The sequence below is a fragment of the Dryobates pubescens genome, chromosome 13, assembly GCF_014839835.1.
Source record: "Dryobates pubescens isolate bDryPub1 chromosome 13, bDryPub1.pri, whole genome shotgun sequence".
Classification (NCBI taxonomy): domain Eukaryota; kingdom Metazoa; phylum Chordata; class Aves; order Piciformes; family Picidae; genus Dryobates; species Dryobates pubescens.
In genome coordinates this window covers 7,702,385-7,722,726 of record NC_071624.1, presented here as the reverse complement: position 1 = coordinate 7,722,726, position 20,342 = coordinate 7,702,385, and the positions used below count along the sequence as shown (strand labels likewise).

Genomic DNA, 20,342 nt, shown 5'->3' with positions numbered 1-20,342 from the left:
AATTGTTGCCTTCGTGAACAGGTATTTTAATTTAGCGACAGAGTAAATTAGCTGACTCATGAAGAAACAGATGGTGTACAATCACTGCAAAGCTTATAAAGTGTGAGAAATAATAATTTTTTCTTCTTTTAATGCTTTTACTATGTGTTGGCTTTGTTTTTTCCACTGTTTTGATGACAGGCTGTGTTTTCAGAATAAGCGTTCCAGTTTTCAACCAGGTGTGACTGCATTATTGATAGAGTTGCCATACAATCTGAAAATGTCCCTCAAGGTCCAACAGCAAGGATTTTCTTTCCTAAAGGAAAATGTTAATGCATTATTTTCTTGAGGGAGATATTAAATAATCAATTTAGTAAATCTCACACACTTGCAACAGACCTGGATAGAAAAAATGCCCATTGTTATTGTTGCTGTACATGTTTCCAAATCTGGTATATTATTCCCTGCAAGAGAGTAGTGCGCAGTGTTAGGTGAGTTAAGACTCAGACTCCCCCCAATACCCTTTCCTATCAGCATTTTCAACTCACCAGAGACCCTTAGCTGCAACCTATTAACATTCATGAGAACTTCAGCCTGAAAGACTCCTGCACAATTTGACAGTGCATCAGGGGACTTTTATCTCAGCTTTTCAGACTTGTAAAATGCATCTAATCTGATCTGAATTTTTTGAGATATACTGCAACAAAGAATAGGTATGTGACTGTAACAAGGCTCAGGTTTGCAGTTACTCATTTTCAGATATTCTGGTACTAGTATTGCTAGCATGAAGACACTAAGAGGTTGAATTAAAACGAACACCGATGACACATTTAATAAATAAGATAAATAGCTTATACAAGCATCACTCGATTCACTGCAAAGAACATTGAGAACATAATATGAAGCTATACATCTATTGAAGCAAGCCAGCAGACTTCCCATGAATTACTATGTTTAAAATATTTCCTTCTCAATTGCCATCTCTTATTTTAAAATGTAGTTATTTCCCTCCTTTTTCACATCCCAACTATCTCTATGGAAAATCTTGATATCCACCTATAGCACTCCACAGAATACTTACTTTTCTGTATAGATATTACAAATATTTGCCTCAATAACATACTTTTACAATTTGTTTTTTGGTAAGTACTTAATTTGAGCACTAACCTTTTGACATTTCTTTGGCATCAAACAAAGCATTTTTGAGGCAATGAGCAGAGATCAACAGTTTACCTGGCTTGTACTACAGATCAGCCATCCACTGACTACTTTGGTCTAGTAGTAACTTTGCATTAACATTACACGATCATCAAGTGGTAGGGGTTGGATGGGATGTCTGGAGATCACCGAATCCAACACCCTGCCAAGGCAGGTTCACCTAGAGAAGGTCACATAGGACCACATCCTGGAGGGTTTTGAATGTCTCCAGAGATGGAGACTCCACCTGCTCTCTGGGCAGCCTGTTTGAGTGCTCCAGCACCCTTACAGTAAAGAAGGTCCTCCTTGTGTTTAGATGGAATTTCTTATGTTCAAGCCCATTACCCCTTATCCTGTCACTGGGTACTGCTGAAAACAGACTGGTCCCATTCTCCTGACACCCACCTCTGAAGTATTGATGAGCATTTATAAGACCCCAGTCAGTCTTCTCTTTTCCAGTCCAAAAAGACCCAATTTGCTCAGTCTTTCCTCATAAGAGATATGTTGTAAACCCCTAATCATAGGTATGATTAAGTATCGTAAGTAACATACTATTTATGTAATGTTTAAGTATAATAAATAACCATAATAAATTATTTCAGAAGAATTGTACATGTCTACTATCAAATCTTACACACACATTAAAAACACTCTGAGCAAAGCAGTCATGGTATGAATGTGCCACAGGAAGTATAAGTTAGTCTTCAAGTTAGTACCCTTTCTCATCTATGGGGTTTATTTTAATGGGGTAAATTGTGTGATTTAACAGCATCATCATGCTCTGTAATCACATCACAAGTCTCCTCATGCACTGCAAAAGACTGTTTTAAGACTCAGCTTGACAGGATGCTGAGCCATCTCATTTCAACTAGACCTAGAAAGGTTGGACCAGATGATCCTTGGGGTTCCTTCCAATCTGGCATTCTGTGATTCTGTGATTCTATGAATTGAAGTACCTCGCTAAGCAACCAACAATCAACACCAACACCACACACAAAACCAAACAAACACACACAACACCCACACACACAAAAAACACCCCCAAACACAAAAACCAACCCACACCAGCAACTCAAATAAGACGTGAATCAAAGACATGAACACACACAAAAAGAGCCCCAAACCACTCACGTCAGCCCCATTTTTATTTTGTAATTCTAATTAGAAAAGTTTAAAACAATTTTTAAAAATTGATGAATTCTGTACGATGCAGTTAAGAGAAGAATCCTTTAAAAACCTCATTTCAATAAACAGAAAAAGAGGGAGGAGAAGGGGAAATTAAAAAAATATATGCAGATAATTGTCTAAAAATATGGCATGGTCCAAAACCTTACTGTGTGATTCTATGCTTACACCATCCCACAGTTTCTTGTGTCTTCATGATGGTTCTAGCTTAAATATAATCAACAAAAGCACATGCTGCATTATTGCTTTTCATACAAAATCATCCATTTTTATTTATGGTATCTTAGACTTTGAATTTATATCAAGAAACATACTGAAAGTTGCCTACAAGTAAAACTTATTTTATTTGCCCTTACTGAAAGCTAAACTACTGAAAATTATCAACCGAAGTGAGGTGTATCTGCTTCACAGACCATTTCACAGAATCATAGAATCACTGAGGTTGGAAGGGACCTCTAAAGGTCATCTAGTCCAATCCCCCCCTGCAGTAAGCAGGGACATCCTCAACCAGATCAGGTCGCCCAGAGCCCTGCCAAGCCTCACCTTGAATATCTCCAGGGATGGAGCCTCAACCCCCTCTCTGGGCAACCTGTCCCAGTGCTCAACCACACTTATTGTAAAGAATGTTTTCCTAACAGCCAATCTAAATCTACTCTTACCTCATTTCAGACCATTGCTCCTCATCCTATCATTGCTTGCCTTTGTAAACAGTCCCTCTCCAGCCATCTTTCAGGCCCCCTTCAAGTAAGGGAAGGTGGTAATTAGGTCTCCCTGGAGCCTTCTATTCTCCAGGCTAAACAACCCCAGCTATCTGGTTTTCACTTTCTTACAATAAATGTTGATAAGTCACAATCTCATTTGAACTCACAAATTCATGATTAATTTTCCTTATTTATTAGTATTTTACCCCTTATTCTGCTCTAATATTTTAATAAAAAGCAGTAATTCTGGGAAAAGCAATAAATAAAGAATTGTAGAATTACATTACCTCAGGAATGAAAGCTGTGCAGAGGGTATGTTTCACATTCATTTTCTGCCAAAAGCACCAAAGGTAACCCAACCATTATATCTGCACTCATCCTTACTAAGCACCCAGATACTCCTACTCACTAATGTGTTGCTGTATTATTGGAGTTTCCCTGCTGCTCCATGTATATACATTTATGATTTGTGTTCTTTACATGAATCAAATTCTACTGCAACAGGAAAACTCTGCAAAGAATTCAGTATTGATAAATTAAGAAGGAAGACAAAAGACAGTATCAAAAACCAGAAGGAAGTAATATAAGAGCTCTCAGAAAACTTGTACTGTGTGAAATAAGCAAGATCATTAGAAACATTTTTATGAGGCAAGCTGGTTTATATTCATCAAAGAAAATGTGTATTTATACAGAATCACAGAATGCACTGGATTGGAAGGGGCCCTCAAAGGTCATCTTGTCCAACCCCGCTGCAGTTGGCAAAGACATCTTCAACTAGATCAGGTTGCCCGGGGCTACTTCAAGTCTGACTTTGAATGTCTCCAAGGATGGGGCCTCAACCACCTCCCTGAGTAAACTGTTCCAGTGTTTCCCAACTCTCACTGTAAAGTTTCCTCCTGATGTCCTAAATCTACCCTGCTCCAGTTTCAAAATATTGCCCCTCATCCTACAAGCCCTTCTAAACAGTCCTTCCCCAGCCTTCCTGTATGTTTGTTTCAGACATTTCAGAAATGAAGTAAGGTCTGCCTGGAGCCTTCTCTTCTGCAGGAAGAACAGCCCCAACTCTTTCAGCATGTTCTTCTAAGAAAGTGCTCAAGCCTTCTGAACCCTCCAGCCATGTCACCTAGCACACTGTAAACAACTGAAAGGAAAATCCCAGTAACAGCAAGAAGCTACAGAGAAACAAGCAGAATAAGACAAACAAGGAAAGAATAAGGCAATATGAGATTCAGTTATCTAAATTAATAGCTTATGTTGTATGGCATGTACAGTTAGATGAAGCCTTCACAGAGCAACTTGGGAGCTTATAAACAAAGCTATGCCCTTAGGTACTTTCATGAGTGTAGGAAAAAAAAAAAGCATAAAAGAAAACATTGTTGATGTTAATTACATTATTTTACTAACAACCTTCAAGGAGTGACAGCTCAAAGAGAGGAGATGGTGACACTACTTGTGTGTTTTGGTAGGTTTTTTTCCCTGTATTAGCTACACACTTAGAATTCGGTCCAATCTTTCTGCATCAGAATGCTCTTCATTTTACATATATTAGTATGATAAGTGGCTGAATAACTATTTGTGGCAGCTTATACTTCATTATATGATATACAGCATTTCCAGCAGATTACAATAAATGTTGTTATTACGATGACTTTGGTTTCATTCGCCCAGAAAGTTCAATTTAATTAAGTCTATTCTGTCTATGCATAAATACTTCATTAAATCAGTTTAAGTCATTTCCTGTACACTTAAAAATAGCATATCAGCCTATGTGCATTATAACCCTTCCACAAAGATGCTTAACATTTTATTGCCCAAAGAAACACATAGCTCACTTCTAAAAGTTTCATATTCAAGCAAAACTAAAAGAGATAAAGGAGTGCAAGGAAATACTACCAGAAGATCAGACTTCCTATTACATTTTTATGTATTTTTTAAGTTTACTGTGTACACAACTAAGCTTCTTTAGAGAGTACCCCCCTGATACAATATCCAACAAAGCACCACCTCAAAAATGCAGTTATTTACTGTAGCATGTACAGTTGATTAAAATTGAACAGATATCATGCCAATGGACATGGTTTAGTTGTGGATTTGGTAGTGGTAACTAAATGGTTGGATCTTGAAGGTCTTTTCCAGTCTAAACAATACTATGACTCTATATAAAATACCCTGAATCATCTGAAGGTATTGGGCAAAAATCACCACCTCCATTTTAAACTGAATGGTGCCACCTGTATAAGAATTTAGTGTACCTTGTCTGCTTTGAATGAATCAAAGTCCAAAACATGGTCTCAATATCACATCTGGAGCTTTCTGCAGCACTTAAGAGAATTACCTCTCTCTTTCTCTATATGTTAGGTAAACTCTCAGCTGTCACCTAGATGTGACAAAATTAGGATGTTACTCACCAATAAAATAGTTGTTTCCTAATGCAAGCATTTCTTCAGAAAGAACAAGTCCACCCATTGCCTGCAGAAGAGTGACACTTCGGCCATCAATAAGTGAACATTGCTTAAATCCAGTGGTTGTGACTTTCCATAGCAGGATAAGAGAAGCAGTAGCATCTTGCCTTATTCTAAGAAAAGATAAGACTATTTACACTGAGGGAAACTGGTGTCATTAGGAAGTACATCACTGCAGAAGAAAAGCTTATCAACAAAGAAAGAAATCTTAAATGTAGCAAGCATGGAATCCTGAGGCCTGAAGGTTTTTAGCATGTCCAAAAAAACCCAAACATGTCCATGGTAAGGTTTGCATAATAGTATATGTAATAGCAGATTGAATCATAGAGGGTCTGCATTTCTAGTGCTTGAGGGATACCATCTTAGTGCCCAAGAAGAGTTTTATGTAAGCATTGCATAATAGCAGAGCATCCTTATTCAGTCTTTGCATTTATGCCTTTATAGCTCTGTTCTACATGCCATCATTTTCCGCAGCCATCTTGTTTACTAAAGAACATTCAATATTCATTCAATACAGGGAGAAGGATCCTGGTAGAAACTCTCATTTATTTGACATACAAGACTGAACGTTCAGCACAGTTCATTCTTGTAAATCAAATGAGTCATGTAATGCTCCCAAGGTCACCAAGTGCACAGTGCCCTCCTGAATACTGATTGGATAAAGTATTATCTACAACTACACACATACTGTTGGCTCCACCAGGGAGCACTGTATCTACATGAGTGTTTCTTTCAGGATACCTTTTTTCCCTACTCGCCTCCACAAAGAAAAAATAATGCCCTGTCATTTTTCTGGCAAGTTCCCAAATGTTTGCATTAAGCTTCTCTGAAGAAGTCCCAAATGACTTTGAACAAGCCTCCAAATATCCAAAACACAGCGGTGTCCACCTGCTGAAAACTAGTAAGTCACTCCTGATGAAAAAAAAAAAGGGGCCTCCATATACCCACAGATGAAGCTCTAACTCTGCTTTTCAGTCCAGCTAAAAACACAGCTATGTTTGTCCCTTTTCACTTACTGAAGTTCAGAATAAGAAATTCAAAGTTCTGTCATCATGTTTGACTCAGGCTGAAAAAATATTGCAACTTGACTTTCATAAGAAGCAAATTTTTGACAGTATCTTGAGGCATCTTCACGAACAGCCTCCTTGCTACCCCCAAAGCTAACCATGTCCATTTAATAACAGGGTAGCAACTAGCTTCACAATTTAAGTCCCACCTGATAATGAGAATAAAATAATTACTTTAATTGAAATGATTTTCCTTTCATAGATAGCTGCTGAACCAAAGATGTCAATTGGGCCTTTAACACAGAAGACACTATGAAATAAAGTCAGATACTGTCCTGCATTAATCTACTCAGATATAAAATGCCACTAAAGATATATAGTGCTAAAAAATGACCAAAAGTTACTTTGTACTCTGCAACCTCCTTTAAAATGGAGTCCCTCCGTTAAGGGTCTTAAATGGAATTCACAAACACCAACTTATTCCTGATTTCCATAAATGACACTTTTGCTCAGAGATTTCAGCCAGCCAGAGCATCTACACTCACAGATGTCTTCCTGACTTAAGTTTAAAGTTGGTGAATGAGCAGGATTCAAAGTCCTGTGGGGAGAGTAGGACAGCTCACACGTTTAACAATTACTGCTCCAAACTGGCTGCAGCTTTTGTGCTTGCGTCAGTTTTTTGTTGTTTTTTTTCCTGCAAGCGTGGCCTTTTTTAACTGAAAGCTGGGATGTCTGAAGGATAACATGACAATATGAGAAAGTAGGCTATTCTGGGAAAATCTAAGTCTAAAAGTGCAGTAAAGCTGTGAGCTAAATAACTATGTTGGCAGAGCTTCATTTTACATAAAATTTCCAATAAAAACATGTCTCATTCCAGCTGACAGGATCAGATCTTTCTAGGTAGTCAGGTTCTGTTTAGCAAGAGTAAGAAAGAATGTATTCCATTGAGAAAGCATGAGCTTGAAAAGTGAATAATACAGAATAAATTCCAATTTTAGAGCAATGTGTTTTGTAGGACACACACAAAGATTTCACAATGGATGACACCCAAAGCAACAATCCAGAGATCAAATACAAATTCACAAAATACATACATTTATGTAGTCAATGATAACACTTTCTACCACCAACTGCGTCTTGACATTAAAGCAGAAAAAAGGTGCATTCACTGCATGTAGGAGAAAGGAAATGTTGTATCCTCTCTAAACTGACATCTTCAACATGTCTGCCCTAATTTCTAATACATTCTGATAGCCCAGAAAGAGTTTACATACTTATATCTTTTAAAGTTTTAGATACGTGGGGAAAATTATACCAAGCACAGAGCTGCGGTGACACTGCTAGATGCTTGGTCTTGAATTTCTTTCATGTGCTTTTAGCCATTTGAGAAAATCTGAAAACAGGCAAATTAATATAAAAGTTTTTTTATATTTCATCACATATGACAAATATTCTTACTTTATTGATGTATTCTGTGGAACTTCAAAGGAGACAAGCCGACCTCCAGCAGAGGTATTGGAACTGGCATTTCCACAAGCCACATCTGGGGTTATCTGAAAATAAAAATAGGGAGCTTTTAACACTAAGCCAGAAAGCCTGGCCAGAGAAAACATGAAAGAAGTTTTTCAAAACAGCACTTAGAGTCAGAGTCCAGTAGAGAACTTTTAAAAATCACCAGGATGGACAACAACATTCATACTACCAACAAATGTTCTGAAAATTCACATAATATCGTCCTTCTGGATTTTTGTTTTAACAAAAACTTCCTGCATGGAAGTCTGAACTTCTAAGAGGCATCTTCCTTCAGAAGTGATCATGTTTAGAAAAGACTAATAGCCTTCTGGTCTTTTAAAATATAATTCAAGCTCTAATATTTGCCACATCCATGACATATTGCCTCATTAATTTAGGTGACCTTGGAGGATTTGTAATACCCAATACTGACATTGTCTTTCTACTGTATTGATTTTTTTTTAATTCCCCCAAACACAGATTACTTTAAAAACATGATGTTCCCCCACTTTCCCATTACTATTCTTTCTAAGTAAAAGTTGCTTGGACAAACTCTGCTTTCAGATGAAAACCAAATAATTATGAGCACAGCTGAGTGTGAAAGGATGTATGTACCAAATCTGTGATGCCTACTAAGCATAGAAATCAGTTACTGTATTAACTAGATCAAGATACCATACAGGATGCAATACAACACTGTGAAATCACCATTATTCGTATCTTGTAAAGTAGTAGCTTAATAAAGGCATATTGAAAACCATTAGCATTTCCAAGGATACCTTTATTGCAAATCAGTAATATTTTGTGTGGCATACTTGAGTTTTTCTGTCACCTAAATGAACATCATCAGTAGACCTAATTAAGTAGTTTTCAGGTATCTTCATTAGCTTGGCTATAAAATACCATAGTGTAAACAAACTAGAACAGTTTCATTTTCCAATGGCTGGGCAAACTTTGCAATGTTACAGTCTTCACAGTCACCTAGAATGTGTATGCAACATTTTATATCAACCTTAGAGGGAAAGTAACACTAACGTGACACACTTCTGTGAATTAACTGTCCAAAGAAAGACTCAGAATGTAATTTGTAAACTTAAGTACAATTCAAATTAGTATTTTCAACATGATTATGAGACACCTGTGAAAACATGAACAGAAGTCCAGAATATGGTGCAAGTAGAAATTTTTAGGAGACTCCAAGAAGACAAATACTCATCTTCCGCATTTCCTCAATCTGTCTAGATTACTTGATGAATCGTTGAATTCTCTGGCACATATAATATGAATACATGAAAAGAAAACGAGATGCAATTTTGTTGTATTTGTTCAAATAACTTTTTTTGGGGGGTGGAAATTATATCCATTACAACTTTGCAATCTTGCAAGCCAAAATTATGGAACTAACATTCAAACCAAAATGAATCCAAAATTAGTTTGGCTAACACCCTTCCTTTGGTATTTACCAACATTTAAACTTTCATTTTCTTTGAGACTCTCTATGCCTGCTGAAACAGAAGGGAAAAATAAAAAAGAAAGAAATATTTCTTATTTCACAGGGTCTTATACTACATCTATACTACTACTTTATACTACATCCAAAGATGCACTGACTTTTAAAGTATTTATAGCTTTACAACTTCATGGATGCATTACCTTGGAAAACAAGATTAAAACCAAAGAAAGTAGTTTAGGCATGTCATTTACCTTACTATGCCATTTTAGTTTAAGCAAAGGATATCAATCTCTTTGAAAAAGAACAACCAAAAATACTTTGATTGGCAGACACATCAGGATTAAGCACTACTCAGCCTGAAAAGCAAAGATTTCAACAGTAAACAGAGAAGTGAAATGCAAAATGGGAGATTTGGACTCTTCTATTAAAATATCTGTAATGTTTTGTGTCTTTATTCATGAACTCTATTTGCAACTGGCTCTAACTTCATGCTCTATGAACCTGGTAAAATAATATTCTAAACTGCTAGGACACTAAACACAGAATTTTTTTAATATTGTTTTTTAATATTTAAAAAAAAAGTTACTTGGATCAGACAATAAATGTAGTAAGCAGCAGCAGACCTCATAATGAACTACAACAAAAAGTGGTTCCAGCAGTGTCCTATTTCAGACAAATAGTATGCAGATAAAAATGACCACTTTGGCACCTGAATTAGGAAATACATCACACGGTTTTTCCACAGCTGTGGGAAATTTGCTTAAAGAATTTTAAACATATCTCTCTCTTGTCTTAGAGCTCTCTGAAATACTGAAAGACTGGAGAATGAGGACAAAGAAGACCAATACAATAAGAAAGGACACTCAGAAGGTTAAAACAATCTGTAAGTCTGAAAAACAAACCAAAAGCAAAACAAAACAAAATCCCTGCTAGAACTGGTAGGAGATATTTAAAACAGAATTCACTGGAAAATATACTTAAATTATTTTTAGAATGTAAAATGAAGAGCATTCCTATCTTAATTCCTCTTTCAATTAAAAATAATAATAATAATAAATGGCAGAGTTAAAGTAAAAAGTAGAAACAGACCATTTAAGGACAATCTTAAAGAAACATTATACATAACTGCAATAACAATAAACTCTTCCAAAATTCCCCTGAAGCACTCATTAGTACAAAACCTTGGGGACCAAACTTATAGATACAGGATAAATGATGCAGCTACTTTAAAAATAGTCACCCTAGAAAATTAAAATCTTCATTCACCTTCCAAAGCCTGAACTATGTTTAGGAACTGCTTACAAAGATAAGCTCCTATGACAACACAGAATACACTGAAGAGCTTAAATATCAAATTGCTGATAGGAAATACAGCATTCCTACTACACATATGTTGTGTACATGTTATGGAACACACAGACATTCCAGAAGTTTGCACCTAAACAGCATCACAGAATGTTTTGGGTTGGAAGGGACCTTAAAGATCATCTAGTTCCAACCCTCCTGTCATGGGCTGGGGCATCTTCTAACAGACCGGGTTAATCAATGCCTTCTCCAACCTGACCGTCGACATCTTCCAGGGCGGGAAAATGCACAACCTCCCCATTCCAGTGTCTCACCACCCTCACTGTAAAGAATTTCTTCCTAATATCAAGGCTAAAACTCCTCTCTTCCAGCTAAAAGACATTCCCCTCATCCTATCACAACAAGCCCTTGTAAAAAGTCCCTTCCCAGCATTCTTGTAAGCCCCAGTTCTTGTTTTTTCGAAAGATAATATATCAAACATTACATTTCTTCTTAAATTGTCTAAACAGTGTTAACTTCTCAAGTTTTCACATGGGTATAGGAGGAGCACCATCTGAGAAGGCAAGAGTGAAATCTCCAGAAGACTACCTACTCCTATAGTCTCCACCTGAACATTAACAAGACAACAGTGTGACTTACCTAAAAGATTACTTTACCAGGCCATACCAGTAGGATGGATGAGATTGCAAAGGAAGTCAGGTGTGATAGCTAAGAGAGCAACAAACTGTTCTTCCAAATTACAACTTTTCTAAAAACCTTAAAATCATGTGAATAGTTCAGATACTCTCCTGCCCCACAAACCATCCAGAAGAATGAGATAAATGCTTAATTCAGCAAGTGCTGGAATGCATACAGCAATTCCAAAGCACTATTTTTACATAAGTGCCCTTATTACTTTGATAAAGTAAGTGTACTAGCCTTTAACTGAATTATAATCATGTGATTATCATTGTGATCAGGCCCAGCCAGCATGGATTCATGAAGGGCAGGTCCTGCTTGACCAGCCTGATCTCCTTCTATAAGGTGACCCAGTTACCTGGATTTTAGTAAAGCTTTTGATACTGTCTCCCACAGCATCCTCCTGGAGAAACCGGCTGTTCATGGCTTGGATGGTTGGACACTTTGCTGGGTAACAAAAATGGGAGGATGGCTGGGCCCAAAGAGTGGTGGGGAATGGAGATAAACCCAGTTGGCAGCTGATGACAAGTGGTGTTCCCCAGGGGGCAGTACTGTCTTAACATGTTTATCAATGATATGGACAAGGGGATTGAGTGCACCCTCAATAAGTATGCAGATGACATCAAATTGGGTGGTAGTGCTGATCTGTTCAAAGGTAGGAAGGGTCTGCAGAGGGATCTGGATGGGCTGGATCAATGGGCCGAGATCAGCTGTATGAGGTTTAACAAGACCAAGTGCTGCGTCCTGAACCTGGGTCACAACACCACCATGCAACCCTCCAGGCTTGGGGCAGAGTGGCTGGAAAGCTGCCTAGCAGAGAAGGCTTTCAGGATGCTGTTTGACACAGTGTGTGTATGTGCCCAGGTGGCTAAGAAGGCCAAGAGCATCCTGGTCTGGATCAAGAATAGCTTAGTCAACAGGATCATGCCCCTGTACTCAGCACTGGTGAGGCTGCACTTTGAGTACTGGGTTCAGTTTTGGGCCCCTCACTACAAGAAGGATGTTGAGGTGCTGGAGCATGTCCAGAGAAGCAGAACAAAGATGGTGAAGTGTCTGCAGAACAAGACTTACAAGGACAAAAGGAGGATTGAAAGAACTACCAACTTCATCTGACCTCAGTACTGGGGAAAGTCACAAAGCAGGTTATTTTGAGTGTCATTTCACACCATATACAGGACAAAGAGGTGATCAGGCCCAGTCAGCATGGGTTTATGAAAGGCAAGTCCTGCTTGACAAACCTATCTCCTATGACAAGACTGTAAAAATACCCACCCATGAATTACATGTTTGGCTGAAATGGTTAGTGAATCTACCTAAAATGCAAATGTGCAGAATTGTTACTTATGCAGTACCAGACCACAGACTGAGGAAGACACACAAGGGAAATCTGGTACAGAGAAGGGCATGCCCTTAATTAATAACGACATACGAAGCACCCATGCAGAGATCACACTGCATTTAAACTAAGTAATGAAAGCAGATCAATGTTTGTTTCTGCTTCAGTGCTCTCTCCAAATTCCATACTTTACTTAGTGCCTGACCTATGCTCTGCTGTAAAATAACATATATGGGAGATGGAATTCCAATAAACACAGCTCTGTTCTCCAGACACTGCCCACCAGAACTCCCATTGAAATGGGATGCAGCCCTATAACTATTTATACTTCAGATCTAATCTGAGTCATAACATGTCAAACATACATTTTACATAGCTTGACTTTAAGTCAATTTTTGAAAGTAAATAAATGTTACAGTAAAAAACCACAAATAAATTTGGTTGGGCTAGCAAAGAATGATGAAAAATACACTTTTCCTAGGAATGAACTCATGCCTGTTCGCTTGTCCAATATGTAGCATATGAAAACACCTCTAAAGAATCACACTCCTTGAAACACTTCAAAAACCTCATACAGCTGACATTCTATCTATTTATTCCCCAATAAACTCCAGTGAAATGACTTTACAAAGCAATTAATTCTTTGCCTATCTGTAATTATAGCATTTCCTCAGCAACAAGTTTCATTACTCCTAGGTGCTTGGTATGAAGTTCATCCAAACAAAACAACAGGAAAGAGGCACTACCATTACCCCCAAAACAGATGCTCACTTCTATGCAGACTGTTTGTTGGGATGTATTATGCATATATGTAGTATTATTATAGGTAGGTGATCTCTGGACCATGTTGGAGATGCCTAGTACCAACTGTTGTAGAAATAGCATATGCAGAAGTAGGGGTCTTGCACCTCCAAGTAAGAGAATAACAATGAAGACAACTACAAATCATCCTTGCAGTGCTGGACTTCAGAGAAGAAGGGAGGAGGATGGTCATGTGATAGAATGATCTTAATCCATTAAAAGGTTATTAAGAGATAAATAATTCTTTGTTTGTGAGCAAGCACACTTTCTATCTATACTTAGTTTTCACACACAAAGATTAATATTTAAGGATAATTAAGTGAAGCTTGCTGGTTTTCTATTCTTTTTACAGCTATTTGTGTCCATGCAAGGCATCTAGGAATTACCAATAAGCATCAAATACAATAGAAAGCAAAGATCACATTTCTTAAGGATCATATGTTGCATGCGTTCCAGTTGTGATTTTGCCCAAGGTTCAGTTTGTCATTTTACTAAGAGATAACAAAATCGCATCTCTAGAGTTGTGTGCTGCATTGACCACCACTTTTAATCCTCAAATAGCTATGTTTTCTTAACACTGCAGGGGGACATTTCTCAAAACAACATATGACTAGAATTGCAAATTGCTAAAAAAGTATTGCATTGTGATTTTCCTAAATTTCTTTGTGTTTAAAGATAGTGTCATACAAATGGCTGGAAGAAAGAACAGGCAATAGCTTTGCACAAGGTGAATAAACTTCCTTGGGCATCAGATGGATGAATGACTTTTAACGAGGGCTCGTAGTGACAGGATGAGAGGTAATAGCTTTAAGCTGGAAGAGGGAAGACTTAGACTGGATATTCGGAAGAAATTCTTAAAACCTAAGGGTGGTCAGACACTGAAACAGGTTGCCCAGGGAGGCTGCAGATTTCCCCTCCCTGTAGGTGCTCACAGCCAGGTTAGACAAGGCCTTGAGCAACCTGGTCTAGTGGGAAGGGTCCCTGCCTATGGCAGGAGGGTTGGAACTAGATGATCTTTAAGGTTCCTTCCAACCCAAACCATTCCATGAATCTATGATTTCAAAGAAATACTCAATACAACATGTTGGCCAAAGTAAGCCCATTACTTTTAAAAAGTAGAGGACAGAGATCAAATCTTCAGTCCTCTCATGCAGACATACGTGAAACCATGCACAAATGACAAAACAACAATGCAAGTTCTTTTCTGTGCATTTTCATTTAGACATAATATTCTCACCTCTGTTTCATCCCATTTCAGATCTACAACTTTCTGTCCTGCTTTTGGTTGCCATGTAGGTAATGTCACAGTTGCTCTTGAACGTGGAAGAACAATGTCAGGTTCCAAGGTGGATGAGACTGGTCTGCTCTGCCGTGGTGACGTCAGCTCTGCCTGTTCAGGGCCTGGAAGACTTTGAAATGAGCGTTCACAGTGTGTTCCCTCATAGCCTTCATTACAGAGACAGAGGTAGCCATCACCACTAGCACTGCAGTTACCATGGTGACAGGGGTTGCTGGCACAAGGATCTGAAACAAACTGGGAGAAACATATCATTTGGTCAGTTACTGCACATCAAGGATTTGTCTCTGAGCTTTACAAAGACCATAAAACAGGATTTCCACCCCCCCCCCCCTTCCTGTGTTTATCTTCCAAATATATTTATGATTGTTTAAATGGATTTTACATAGTGACTTTCAACCTGTTAACAAACCCAAGTTCTGCCACAATGTCAAAGGCTGGTGTTTCACACATGTTCAGAGTCACTCACAACCCCCAAAACAGTCTTCAGATATTAAAAGTTGACATAGTCCAAAAGCTTCTAACTCTTTAATGGATCCCTGAGACAATTTTCCCAGTAAAATGTGGTTTTCAAGTATGGAAAATGTCTTTAGATGGTTGGCATTTACCTAGTTTCTGCATGTGTTCTGGTAAAAACAGATCTTAGGGTAAATTTTTTAAGTCAGTAAAACTGGCTTTGCATCCACACTGCTGAAGAAATTCCCCAATACAAGAGCAGACGACTGCTCTCCAGGAAGAGATCATGGGAATATCCACCATGTATCACCAGCAGAGAAAAGGTATCAGACACAGCAATTTCAAGTTATGCACAATGCACTAACAATTCTCAGCTTTTGAATACTTCAGAAAGAAATTATTAAAATCTGTTTGGTTTTAATACAGTGAGGTTTTAAATCCCATTCTACCACATGTTAAATATTAAAGCAAACTGAAAACTAAATACAAGAAAATAGGATGAATTGAAATAGAAAAAAAAGCCTCAGATGTTCCAAAAAGTGTCCATGGAAAAAGTACTGAGATAACCATATGAAACAAATGCATTTTATTCTGTCTTCAGAAAAGACTGGTTTTTGCCTCAGTGGGACTTCAGCATCACAGAATCAGTTCAATTTCTTACTCTCCCAGAGACATTCTGTGTGACCCAAGAGCAGTCAGACCTCATGTCTGTCTCTTTCTTAAGTGTAAAAGAAACTGCCTGTATTGTCTGGTTAGAAAGCAAATTTTTTTTCAGGATGGGAAGCACAGAGACAGGTGCAGATAGGAACTCTCAAGCAGTGAAGCACAAATGAAAATAATAAATAGGTTCCTGTACAGTAACACTAAATCTGTAACCTATGGATATTCAAGTGTGTTTCCTATTCTTTCTTTCACTCTTTTTCTTCTGTTGCTATTCAGGTTTCCTCCTTTCTCAGACAAGCAGAAGTAGTCAGAGAAATACCCTTCAAAGATTCTTTAAATTTAAGGAAAAAAATCTTAAATTCTATTATCTTTTTCACTTAACCCACAAAAGACACTAAAGACACTATACCAAAGCAAGATCTGCTTGAAAACAAGTCAGGTGAAGAATAGATTAATTCTCCAACCATAACTAAACAGGGAAGGTTTAGATAAGATATTAGGAAAAACGTTGTTACTGAAAATGTGGTCAAGCATTGGAACAGGCTGCCCAGGGAAGTGGTGGAGTTGTTCAGGAAATGTGTGGATATGGCACTTCGGGACATGGTTTAATGGCCATGACAGTCTTAGGCTGAAGGTTGGACTCAATGGTCTTTAGAGGTCTCTTCCAAATGAAACAATTCTATGACTATAAACATAAAGAGTGACTAATTCACTCTAGTTGTGAGAGTTAGGATGAATAATTTTTTTTTTTCATAAGAACACAAAAATTAACCAATATCAGCACTGTGGTGCCCACGGGTACCTCTCACCACCTTAAATGGCTGTTACTGAAAAGCTTCCTGCAATAATTTTTCTGTATGTGTTTACAGACTTGTAAACTTGTATTTTTCTGAATGTGTTTGGGATTGTTCAGCCCGAAGAAGAGGCTGAAAGGAGACCTTATTGGTCTCTACAGCTACCTGAAAGGAGGTTGGAGTGAGGTCAGTGTTGGCCTCTTCTCCCAAGTAACTGACAGGACCGGACAAGAGGTAATGGCCTCAAACTGTGCCAGGGGAGGTTTAGGTTGGATATTAGGAAGAATTTCTTTCCTGAGAGAGTGGTCAAGCATTGGAACAGGCTGCCCAGGGACATGGTGGAGTCATCATCCCTGGAGGTGTTAAAAAATAAATTAGATGTGGCACTTCAGGACATGGTCTAGTGGTCATGCAGATGGCAGGTAGAAGGTTGCACTTCACAATCTTAGAGGTCTTTTCCAATCTTAATGATTTTATTCTATAAGGATACTTTTGGAAAGCAATTATTGTACCACATGTGGAGAACTAGTGCTATGTCATAGTGAAACACTTTCTCACAGGGTGCAGTGACCACCATACCTTGGTAGATACCAGCCACTCCATACAGGAATCTGAATGTCAGAGTTTGCTAGATTTAAAAAAAAGCGCCAAAATAGTACTATTTTGTACAAATAAAGTACCCCTGTGCGAATCCTGGGTATCAGTGACTTTATAGAATGGACAGTCCACAAAGTAACATTGAATACTTCATATAGAGGTCCTGGCAGCCACAGCAATCAGGGCTTTCCTTCCCATCCCTCAAAACAATGTCAGCAGTAGAAAATGTACCACAGAAAACGCTAATATGACAGCAAGATCCATTTCAGTTATCAGAAACTTACTGCAAGCTTCAACATAAAACTGGAATTAAGATTTATGAGGCTAATGCCAAGAACTTTATCATATTGAAACTACTGTTAGACATTGGAATCATCTTCCAAGGGAAGTAGTGGATTCCTATACATGGGGCAGCTTTAAGACTCAGCTTGGCAAGGTGCTGGGCCACCTCATTTCAAGTAGACTATTACCTAGAAAGGTTGGGCCAGATAATCCTTGGGATCCTTTCCAACCTGGGATCCTGTGATACTAAGCAACTTCTTTCTAGATGTAAATATTTACTGCTTTCCTTTGACAACACCACTGAATGCCCCAAACGCCCCAACTCCCCAGCCAAAACATCAATAAATCTAATAAAGAAGTGCAACCTTTATCAGATAATTTAAAACATCGAAACACTGTTAACCATGAGCATTTTGGATTGCTTCCAAGCCACCAGTCTCACTCTATGAGTTCTGGATATTCAGAGTAATGAAACTCCCAGTGAATGTAATGAATGGATATGAAACATTTTCTTTACTTCAGTGAAGCAGAAAAAAGAAAAAAAAATAAAAGCCTGAAGAAATTGTCTGTTTAATTGAGAACCAAAGAACAGCTGCCCAAATCTAGCTAATAAACCACCAAACATTAAAAGGCAAATTTTAAACAGCATGAGTGATTTTAAAAACAGAGCTCCAGCAAATGGCTTACTTAGCCTTGCACAAGTAGTTACCACACATCAGATGCTTTGCTCCACCTATCCTCAGGCACATTCTTACTTCAAGACATACTAAAATAACTGAAAAATAAATTGAGATCACTATCCTTCAACAAAAGGAAAATATCTACTTCACACTAACCACAGTACTGCCAGAGGTAAGCATGTACATAAATAATTACTAAGAAGTACCTAACTCTTTTTCCTCACCTTTTATTATTAGACTGTTTTTATAACTTCTTAATACAGATTTTTTTTTTCCCCTTTGTCCTGGTTGGTATTTCATAGAAACACAGAATGGTTGGAAGGGACCTCCAGAGATCACAGAGTCCAACTCCACTGCCAAAGCAGGATCAGCTAGGGGAGGTCACACAAAAATGCATCCAGACGGCTCTTGAAAGTCTCCAGAGAGGGAAACTCCACAGCCTCTCTGGGCAGCCAGCTCCAGGGCTCTGTCACTCTTGTAGTGAGCAAGTTTTTCCTCATATTAAGGTGGAACTTTCCGTGTTTCAGTCTGTGTCCATTTTCCTTTGTTACATCACAGGACACCATTGAAAAGAGACTAGGTGTGGATTTAACACTACATTTGAAGCAGACAAGTTAAGCCACCTTAATGTGTTTTTTTCGGCAACACCCATACATAGCAGAGGTGCTTTTTTAAAATGAGATGAAGTCAGAATAACCATTCTGAAGGTAGGGCAACTTGCTTATCAGAAAGGATCTAAGAAGTAGCCATAGATCTGCAAAGATTAGAATTGAGGGTTTTTGCCACAGCATCATTTCTATTTACTCTCACGAGGTGTTGGCAACCTACAGTGTAACTGCTATCATAGAATTATTTCTGATGGAAAAGATGTCTAGGGTCATCAAGTCCAACCTTCAACCTCACACTACGAATCATCTTGGCTTGAGATTAGAATTCCAAGACCCAGCTACATTTTTTTAATGCAGATGCTGGGATTTACACATCAAGTGCAGGCAATGAAACTGGTGAAGCATCTGGAGAACAAGCCTTTTGAAGAGTGGCTGAAGGTGCTGGGATGGTTTAGCCTGGAGGAGACTGAGGGGTACCTCACTGCTCTCTAAATAGTGAGCAGAACTGACATCTTAAGAAAATCAATGAAAGGGGATGCAAATGTGAAGCAGCTGCTTCTAGTTCTCTGGCTGTTACAGCACAGCCTTGCTTCTTGGATTAGGAATTTAAAGAGTTTTCTGATCATAAGTAATTTTTTCTTTCAAGATAGGGTTGGAGGCAGTACAGAAAGTCAGCACCTTTATCTCATAATGAAGCACCTTTCTGAGGGGTTTCAAATCAATATCCAGTTTCTCATCCCTGAAGAACTTCTTTTACTACAAGAAGTAATTGGATTAAATATTTGAACGATGTTTGGACCAGAGATAAAAGCCCCAAATGCCTCTGCTCCTCCTTGCTTAAACAGCATCACTCCCTCATGTTGACACACATTCCCATCGTCATACTCTCTGCCCTTGCAATTTTTGCTCTGTGAAAGCAGTTTAAACTACAACGTTTTATCTCACATTTTATGACAGGCTAAGAGTGAACGCAGTTACTTCATGGCAGCTAACACACATTAACTTGTTAAGGCATGACAACAGCAGCAAATGCCTGAACTTTGAGAATCAGCCACTCTTCAGATGCATAAAATAGGTCTTTATACGCTCTGTTCAAAGGCAGTGCTTCTTTGAACCTCATCTGGAAGAGCTGTTTTGCTCAGTCAGTACAGTACCTTTTTGGGGACAATTTTCAAAACCAAATCTATCCAGGTGGTCCAAAAGACTTTCCAAAATTTGTATTAATTTAGACTGGATAATCCTTTTTTCCACAGTGACAATTGTTCAGAATTCTCTCTTTCTAGCCTATGCCAATACACTTTCTCTAATGTCAGGGTTTCATTATTTTCTTGTAATTTCAGCTTCTCAAT

General features: G+C 38.2%; 1 protein-coding gene across 1 annotated transcript in view; it reads right to left on the bottom strand.

Moving 5' to 3' along the window:
• Positions 1 to 20,342, bottom strand: part of DNER (delta/notch like EGF repeat containing) — an 88,464-nt gene that overhangs the window by 43,396 nt on the left and 24,726 nt on the right. The window contains exons 2-4 of the mRNA XM_054166800.1: positions 14,854 to 15,150; positions 7,990 to 8,084; positions 5,471 to 5,637 (exon numbers count right to left, since the gene is read on the bottom strand). Of these exons, the coding sequence (XP_054022775.1) occupies positions 5,471 to 5,637; positions 7,990 to 8,084; positions 14,854 to 15,150 (559 nt within the window). The remainder of the gene's footprint in view (positions 1 to 5,470; positions 5,638 to 7,989; positions 8,085 to 14,853; positions 15,151 to 20,342) is intronic.